The following is a 9,705-nucleotide window of genomic DNA, read 5'->3' as shown; positions in this document are numbered from 1 at the left end:
TTCAACGGACCACACTTATAACATCATCGACTGACTAACACTATTCACTTGACTCTGAAGATGACTTCCATTCAGGTTGTCGAAACGTCAGTCACCAACAACAGTTCTTTTCATAACTACACTCACCTGGACGATCACACTATACGAACTACTGATACTCCTGGGTTCAAACCATTTACAATGGTAATGTATGTTTACTTAATATTAGATTCTGTCCATATGTCCAAATCCACTACTTATAGTCATTTCTCCAGGCATTTGCACGAAACAACGACTTATTCATAAATGTATCAGCAATTGCTTGTTGTTTATCTCAGTCTATTGTCTATTGTCCTTAAACAATTAGATTATGGGCTCGAGATTTATATCGCGTGATAATTGCATTGACGAGGGTGCAGTCCGAGTCAACTTTCGCGCGATAGTAATCGCGAGCGATTAATCTAATTGTTTTAGCATAAATCTACTAGTCGTTCAAAACGTAATCTAAATCCTCTTCACAAACACTTCGAAAACGCCAAGAAGCGGCCGTCATTTCGTTAATAAGGGCACACTGCCACGCTACTCACTATCTATCACAGAATAGATAGTGAGTAGCGTAGCCAATCAGAGAACGGCATTTGTGATAGAACGCTATTAGATTTATACTGATATCTATTATCTCTTATCTGACTTTACGCATTGATTCTGAATTCGTTTTTGACCCGTTTTCAGGTTGTCTTCCCGTCTCAGTTGGTACGAGCCCGTCGCAACATTCTGTACCACAACATTCCCTTCATTGGTGACATTCCAGTCTTCCATAATCGAAAAACCCGAAGCCAAATTCTAAACCATAAGCCCCACCTTTCAATTGGTTTGCTGATTTTAAAAAACTCTTACCATTATTCAACTGTCATCCCAATCAGTTTTTCTGGCAGATGGTAAGCCCGCGAGATAAGCTACCATGAAGGCGATTTGGTATATATCCGCGTAACAAAACTCGTGGGACAGATTTTAGTACTAGACAACTATAGCATTTCAAACTGTAAAAATGTGATTTATTGAATTTAAAAAAAAAAAAGTGAAACAATTACTCAGTATTGCACAATATCCTCTAATTTAGCCAAAGCAGTTTACAGAGCCGAACGGCCAAACCGGCTATTATATCAAGGACATAGTCAGCGGAATTTTGCAGTATAATTGTAAAACGCTAATGCTCAAAGCGGTTTTCAATTGAGTGCCAAAAAACCAATCACAAAAGACACAGAAGATCCAGTGAACCAATCAAAATTCCTTTCAAATACATGTAGCCGACGCAAAGCGCGGGAAAATAAGTGCGCGCGAGTCATGATTGGTTTTGGTTTCACTTCGGATTGGATGACAAAGTGGCGCGTCATTTTTAAACCAATCACAAATCATGGTAATGCACGCACAAAACCAAAGCAATTAGGAATACTATCTATCGATACTCAAGTGTAAAAAAAAGCGATCTACTAGCTTAAAGTAACCTTAATTTGACAGAGCCATTAGTACATGTTTTTCTAAATTTCAAATCAATATATCACTATCTCATCTTAACAGGCTATAACGTCGCAACGAATCACAAAGTGCTCTCAGTTCATAACTGGTTGGGCCGCTACAGCGATGCTCTCAATCGAACATTCATTGGTTCCTCGTCGGATACGAAAGAAGCCATCCTCGCCCCATCCCTCTCCCCAGCTGTTTTTCACAATCCAAAACTTCTCCCCAGTCTCCTTGTCTACTCCATATCCCACGGCCAGCACTGCGTGATTTGTTATCTCAAATGGGTTGAATTTGTCTGTCAGACCTGTACGACATTATAAAGACAAGTTAGATTCAAATGCTGTATTTGAAAAAAATAGCAAGCAATACATCACACCAAAAGAAATAACCAGTTTACTCCAGTTAATACACGGATATACCGCTGTATGTCACTATGTAAGCTAAGTTATATAGTTCACCTTTATTCATTTATCATAAGCTAAGTTAGTTAACTGTAGGTCCACATCAGCCCCATTGGCTGCCAATTTTGTAACCTGCATTACTAAATAAAATGATGATGATGACGACGATGATGATAATGATGATGATAATGATGATGATGATGATGATGATGGTAGTAGTGGTGGTGTTGATGATGACGATGACGATGAAAATGAAACCCTGTGACCTAACTACGCTAACTAGTTCTCATGCAATCTTCATACTAGATAATGAAAACCTAACAACTACTGAGTTTGACTGCTCACCTGTGTGATGATATATTCCACCTTTGTAATTCAAGAAGTCCTTGTAGACTTCAAAAGCAACTGTTATTGGACCATTCTTGAGCAACTCCAATCTCATCAACACTTCATTACAAGCTCCATAGAAACCACCAACGTAGTGATACCCAGTCCCATAATGTCTCGGACAGGCCTGCTCATGGCAGGGAGCGTCTTCACCTTCATATGGGAAACACTGTTCATCCACCAAACCAAAATCTTCAGCGTACTTGCTGATGAGATAAGGAAATCCTGAGAAGAAAAGACAAATCCTAACATTAATAAAAGGTGAAAATAAGTGTCCACTGAACAAAGTATATGAGAACCTTACCTTAAAACACTGGTTCTTATCATTTGTCTTAGAAAGTTAAGACTTTTATTTAACAAATAAAGAAGCCTAAGCCATGTAATACACTGTGATAAAATACGACAGGCATTTGAGAAGACAAGGGAAATGTAAAAAAACACGAGCCGCAGGTGAGTGTTTTCTACATTTCTCGAGTGTTCTCAAATGTCTGGATTATAAAGTATATTATAAAGACAATCATAAAGATTATAAAGTACATACTGATATGCCGACTCCTCTTTGCATTGGATATCAATAAAGCTGAAACAATGAAATATTGCTCATTTCGTAACTGACCACTTAATCCTCAGTTTCACCCCCCCCCCCCCCCCATATCATATCTCCTCACCCTTACCCACTACCATTTAACCATTTACCATGCCTCTGCTCTAACCATACACCCCTGCTTCCTAACCACCTGCTTACTGAAGGAACCTACTGGCCCCTCTCATTTCTTACACCCTGTGCTCCTGGACCCTTTACTCTTATTCCAGGGGCAGATCTAGGGAGAGGGTGCAGGGGATGTACCCCCTCCACCCTGAGATGAAGCCTTCTTCTTCAAATTCGCTTTTAAAATTTGTTTACTTCACTAGTCAGTTACACCATTCCTTAGTGGTGCAACCCCTCCTAAGAAAAATACTTGATGCACCCTTGCATTCCCTTAATCCCCTTACATCCTAAGGTAAAGGCTGTTACAATTAGTAATGCCCCCTTCCCTACTCCATTTAACCCCTTATTTCCTGAGCCTTAATCTCAGCTTAGAGTTAATTATCCCAGGAATTTTCAACACTCTACTTCCTATCCATATCCCCTTCTCCTGGTAGTGTCCAGTCATATACCACCTATCTTTAATTTTACATAGATGCAACGACATTTAACCTACCTCCCTCACAACCTTGAGAATATTCCGAACAGCTCACAATGTCTTGGGTAGAGAACACTGGGGTTTTAGTATCATTTGACAGAATGCGAACACGAGCCTCAAACATGGCAAGGGTACCAAAGGCATAACAACTACCGCAAGAAGCTTGATTTCTCACTGGACTGACATAGTTTTTCCCATCAACATTCCTCCAGTCAAACTCATCTGGAAGTGACTTTGCTTTTAAAAGATCTTCCTCTGTCACTTGGCTGAAAGATTTGACGACATGAGATTCAAATATAAATCAGAATATTATATTATTACAAGGGCGGATGTAGGGGGAGGGTGCAGGGGTTGTGCGCCCCCCCCCCCCTTCCTGAGATGAGGCCTTCTTCGTATTCGTTTTTAAAATTTGTTTACCTCATCAGTCAGTTACACCATTCCTTAGTAATGCACTTCCTCGTAAGAAAAATCCTGGATCTGCCCCACTATTAACTGGTTGATATTTCATAAGTTTAGAATTTCATGTATCAAAATGGTCCTGCAATGGAATATTTTCTGCCTCACTCTCGTCGCTCATAATTCTAATACATCACTCAAACTCAGTTATCTGGAATTGACAATGCTATGTCAAGCTGACATCTTTTTCCCTTGGGTAATTGCTTTTTCAGTCATTTACTCTCAGCTATCTCAAATGAGGCTTTTAGGCAAAATTTAAAAAGTGGGTGTCAAAATAAGCTTGAACTATTTTTTATTCAGATAGTGGGGTTCAACTTTACGTTTTAATGAAATGTCTTGGATATCTTTGTCTCCAGAATACGGTTTGTGACCCACACACAAACAATAATAATTAAATTATCACAATTTACCACTGATGAACAGTGAGACTAACTGAACCAAGTGCCTCTCTTTTATATATATTTCTACTGCATACTCTCACAGAATTCATTAATTTTGGGACATCCGCTAAACTAATTCAGTAAAACTATATCTGAGGAGGGAGTGAAACCAAATCAACAGACACAGCATGCAGGGAGAAGGGCTGGGGTGCAAAAAATCTTCCCCCTCCCCCTCCCCCTCCCCACACCCCTCTCCAAGATTTCAATAAACATTTTCTTAAAAGTGAATGAATAAATCTGTAAGCAGGATGATGTAATAATAATAGAAAAATACTTAAAAATTACAAAACAAAATAAAAGAATTTCATGGAAAACCAGAAGAGACCTGACAGAGTTGTGACTCACCTTGGTTTTGGGAAGTTAAGCCTCTTTGGCCCACCTGCTATGGAAATCAACTGTGCCATGGTCATCCCTGTATATTTATCATACACCACAGCTTTCCAAGAACTCTGAGCATTGTTTATTTCATTGACAAACTCCTGATTGGGGATAAACTTCCTATTGTCAAGATCTGTCAACAGCTTCAAGTTTTCTCTTTTAGGTGGAACCTTCTCAGAGACTTTGTTCCCTGTGTTTATTAATATGAAACAATAAAATTATTATATAGCTGTCAGGTTTTCATGCTGGCCGGGTATTACCTGGTAAGATTTGTGAACTTTGAGTACTTCTTTATTGATGTAATCAATTCTGGAAAGGTTTAGTTATGGTGGGTCGAGTAGGTGCCGCAGAGCACTAGTAACTCTGGAAATTTAAAACTTTCTTGGAGAGGGGAGTAACTGCACCAGGACCTCTTCCAGTTGGTTGTTCTCTGTTGAACCACCAAAACATAGGATGTGGAGCCAGCAGTTTACAGTATTTTAACTCTACAATAAAAGCTAATGCAATATTTTGGTTCACACTGGTTCCCTTAAATTTTGCTTTCTTTCTTATTTTATTATATTTTTGTAATTTACATCAAAATCTTTAAATTTACATGGTAACTTTAAAGTTCAATTTTCAAGTTTGTTGTTTTCCATTTTTGTGTGGGGGGGATGGGGGGCAGGGTGAGGCTTTAATACCTAATTGTTTGTAGAGATAGTAAGAGCCCTGCAGGTGATAATAGCAAGACTCTTGAACTGAAATTTACAATTTTAATTTCAAATATTGTTCATTTTCATATGCAGTAAAAAGCACAAAGGAAGCAAGCAAAAAGGTTACTACTGTGGTGTTGGCCAACACTTCAGATTACCCCAGGGGTATTCCTGAGAATATTTATTTCATTTTATTTATTGGGGAGGAAAGGGTGAGTGAACATGTCTCCTCAGGTTGCTGAAAACCCTAGTGAATGTATTTCAAACATGTCAGACAATTTCAATTCATTAAATACCATTTCTGAGTAGCCTTGTCTGACCTTTTGAAAACATGTATCCTGTATTGTTTATACCTCAATGTCAGCAATTTTTGCAGCGCATTACTGCCGAGATCTTGGATAAAAGTCTAGTCAAGTGATTTTTGCATTCTTGTAGATTTGAGGAAATCATCATAAGCCCTCTGAAAAGCATACCTTGTAACCCTTTTTTACGAAAACAAGACACAATTTGAGGTGAGGCATACCTAGATACAGCTCACAGAACTCGATAGGAAGGATCAGGAAGTACAGTCCTCAGGACCTCTGGTTACACCCAGAAAAATTTGGTGGGGTTGTCCAGCCTGTTTCCCAAAACCTTTACTTTATATACAGCCAAAATCTGCGATTTATGACCTGACCAAAAATTTGATACTCTATATCAGATCTGACCCTTGCATGTACATCAGTACCCTGTTTCAGACCTGCCTTACAATGGAAAAGTAGCTTCTTCTCATGTGTCTTCTGAAAAACATACCCAATTCAAGACTAGAGTGCAAAAACCATATCCTATTTGAGGCCAAAAAAGCCAAAATCGATACCCTATTTCTGACCAAAATGGCTAAAAAACCATACCCTTTGGGGCCGCACATACCAATAGGGCCTAGATAAGGGAGTACCTCTCCCGGGCGTACAGTATACCACCGCCCCCGGAAAATACGCCCACAAACCATCAAATGAATGCAGCCAGACCGCGATCGATCACATAAATAGAAACCTCACTTTGTAAAAGGCACTGATAATCAATTCTGTTTTAAGGAATAATGTGCATACCACTGTAGCATGCCCAGTTTCCCGGTTTGTATTCTGCAGTGTCGTGGCTCCAGCCGTTGAGTGTCCTGTCGCAGTAGCTGACAACTTCCTTGCCGCTTTTCTCGTAGGCAGAAAATGCAAAGTACACCTTGCCATTGATCTGAACTTCAAAACCTTGATTGTAGATCAAGGTCCAAAAACCAACATTGCCTTCATTATCAACTGCGACATCGGGAAACAACAGTTGCACTTCAAGCTCCGTCACAGCTTTGAACTCGGAACACTTGATCGTATTGTCGTGGCCTCCCTCTCCGATAGAAAAAAGCCACGTCCCTCTGATTTCTTCGTACGTGCAGTTAGCGGGGGTATCTGCATTGACTGAAATGCAGGAGGAACGCAGAAGAACGCACAATGCAGCAGCGAGGAGAAACGCCATTTGGAACTTCGACGAGACGACACAAGGACTGCACGTGACTCTTAATGTCACGCGATATACTCATTAACGTCCGATCTTCAGGCCTGCAAATGAAGGAGGCTAAATGATCCCCGGACCGCAAATGATCCTCAAATTGGAACGGAAATGATCACCAGATCGTAGAAACTCTCATTCTTCGGCCATTTCAGCTTGAGTAAAGATAAAAAAACAATCTGCGGTCACAAACATAACAAAACAACGCACGTTGTAAAAACCGTGATTTGAGAACTTGACGTTTCGTATGCTTCTACATACATCATCAGAAGTATAAAACGGTTAGCTGCATTACAATAATTTTTTTTCCAGCAGATTTTAAGTCTGTTTATTTTCATTTATATCCATTGTCATTTCTTTCCTTATCAGGTACTGGTTTTCCTTATTAGGTACTTGTCTTCTCATTTGTTGTAATGCAGCTAACCGTATTTGTTCTTAAAATATTCTTAAAATTTCGCAAATTTCAGTATATTCTTATAAAAAACAAAGACAACAGTTACTAGATGTAACGCAAGCAAACTGTGAAGTATGACGATTTGAATGCAAAATTCACAACTTTAAAAAGGATATCCAACGTCACGAAATTTGTGAACTTTGTGAAATTTGTAGTTTAGCTTGGTTCTTCCCTGAATGAGTTTATTGGGTTCGGGCCTGAGATGTATGATAACAGAGGATGTCCACTATATCCTGAAATTTGGAGGCAACTGAGAATTCCCTAGTGGATGTTTGCCTAGCTTTCGGCACAGAGGAAACTATAGACAACAAAAAACGAAGGAGTCTTGTGCACTTTCACGGGAGCCCGTGGCTATCTAAGACGCAAGTATATGAAGTGTACAGGGAAAAGTTCTAAGCGGTTAACTAGATGGCAGAGGCATCTTCGAAGCCATGTTTATTTTTGGGGTGCGCTTCCTAAACGAAAAATTTATGCAGTCCGCATATGTCAATTTGGTATTTTGTGCAGTATGTTTGAAGTTTATTTATTATTTTTTTTTTTTTTTTTTTTTTTTTACTGCTTTTTTGCCTGAGGTGCTTGTATTTTCTTTTAGCATAATTAAAAAAAAAATGCATCCATTCATAGACTTTTCATGGAGTCCACGCCATTCCTAACTTTTTGCGGTGGAATCAGTTCCGGTCTTGGGGACCGTTTCTCGAAGGTCCCGAAAAGTTTTCGCACCCGGAAAGTCACAGCAAAGTTTCGAACCTTATGATCACAGAGCTGTTTTATTCACGTAGTCTTAATATAAACAAAGGTTCCCTTCATACAAGAAGTTTCAGGCGTATACACTTCTCCGTTTATATACAGATTAACTAAAAATGGCTTTACGGGCCCAAAAAGTTTCCGGGGCTTTCGAGAAACGGGCACCTGGGATCATTTGCCGTCCAATTTGGGAATCATTTGCGGTCCGGGGATCATTTGCGGGCCTGTACAATACAAAGGCCTCTGTTTTTGTCTACGTACTTTACGTGCTTAAACACGGAGCGATCCGGCTAGGTGGGAAACAGGGGGCAGGGATCACGGGGTAGGGGGTACGGGTTCTGGGGTGTGAAAAACACGGGGTGTGGAAAACACGGGGTGTTGAAAACACGGGATCTAAGTGGAAAACAAGGGGTTCAAGCGGAAAACACGAGGGAAACGTTTTTTCGCCAAAATATGAATTTTCCTCACCAAAATGAGAAGTCGAAATTTTGTTATTTTAAAATTGCAATGAAAATCACGACGTGAAAACGCGTTTCTCAAACATTTCGTGAGAAAGAGAACCATTCAAGAACCAACGTGCCGTGTATCTGCAGGATTTCAGTATAATTTTCGACAGATAACAGCTAGTTTTTCAGCTGGAAGACGTTAACAGTTAGTGGTTAGCGATATGCTGCTGTTCTGGTGTTCCTGGTTTAAGTACAGGTTCATTAAACTTGATTTGGTTACAGTGGGAACATTTTGAAATGTGTGCGCACTAACAAAAGTAGGCACCGTCCTTAAGAGTGCTTTTCAAAGGGGTTCATGATGTTTCATTTGACAAGTGCCTCAAATCTGCAGGAGAGCACAAATTGCTTTACTGTTTATTAATGGCACACATATTTGAAAAGGTCAGACTGCTGTGAAATGATTTAATTCTAGAGAATTGACAATTTTGTCCGAAATATGGTCACCAGAGTTTTCAGGAAGGGTTATGAAGTATAAAAGCTAAGTGACAACCCTACAACAGTAACCTCTTTAAATTGCTTGCTTTGAATTACACTTACAGTGTATGGAAATTCCCTTACAAAATTACGATTATTTGTCAAAGCAGTTTTTAAGTGTCTATATCCCTACAGGGCTTTCACTGTTTTCATATCCTTACAAAAGTGTAAAGAATAGCTTGGATCTCCGCTGTTAAATATGAATAATAATAAACTTTCCACATAAATTTGTATGAGAAAGTTCTTTCGCAATCAAATTTTAAATCCCACCTTGTTGAACTCATCCAACAAAGCTAAGTGAAAAAAATGTTGAAGCAAGATAAGAACTGTTGGTGTGACAGAAAAGAACTGGGGAGAGGAGTTTCTGGGATATACTCCCTCCCCCCAATAGTTTTAAATTGTCAGAGATGTTGCACCCCCCTAAAATCTGCCAACCATTCCAAAATTGATTACGTCAATGAAGAAGTACTCAAACTTCACAAATTTGGCAACAGGAAAAGGGACTTGCAGGTGCATCAAACCAGCGTGAAAATGTCAGGTGTAAATTACTTTT

At 39.4% G+C, this 9,705-nt stretch overlaps 1 protein-coding gene across 1 annotated transcript; it reads right to left on the bottom strand.

The window, feature by feature from the left end:
* Positions 1 to 1,012: 1,012 nt before the first annotated feature.
* LOC110064579 (dipeptidyl peptidase 1-like) lies at positions 1,013 to 6,997 on the bottom strand. The gene is made up of 5 exons (XM_089296799.1): positions 6,527 to 6,997; positions 4,714 to 4,936; positions 3,491 to 3,738; positions 2,247 to 2,513; positions 1,013 to 1,804 (listed from the first exon to the last, which is right to left on the bottom strand). Exons 1-5 carry the CDS (start codon positions 6,939 to 6,941, stop codon positions 1,590 to 1,592), a joined length of 1,368 nt encoding a protein of 455 aa, XP_089152925.1. The 5' UTR covers positions 6,942 to 6,997; the 3' UTR covers positions 1,013 to 1,589.
* Positions 6,998 to 9,705: the final 2,708 nt, after the last annotated feature.

Source organism: Orbicella faveolata, unplaced genomic scaffold (genome assembly GCF_042242905.1).
Source record: "Orbicella faveolata isolate gen_17 unplaced genomic scaffold, um_ofav_v1 contig_1, whole genome shotgun sequence".
Classification (NCBI taxonomy): domain Eukaryota; kingdom Metazoa; phylum Cnidaria; class Anthozoa; order Scleractinia; family Merulinidae; genus Orbicella; species Orbicella faveolata.
This window is presented reverse-complemented; position numbering and strand designations above follow the sequence as displayed.

Excerpts from the sequence above, each read along its gene's own strand:
- LOC110064579 (XM_089296799.1), bottom strand. The coding sequence starts at position 6,941 with ATGGCGTTTCTCCTCGCTGCTGCATTGTGCGTTCTTCTGCGTTCCTCC. Across the intron at positions 4,937-6,526 it reads AAACTGGGCATGCTACAGTG|GGAACAAAGTCTCTGAGAAG; the intron begins GTATGCACATTA and ends TAATAAACACAG. Across the intron at positions 1,805-2,246 it reads TGGAATATATCATCACACAG|GTCTGACAGACAAATTCAAC; the intron begins GTGAGCAGTCAA and ends AATGTCGTACAG.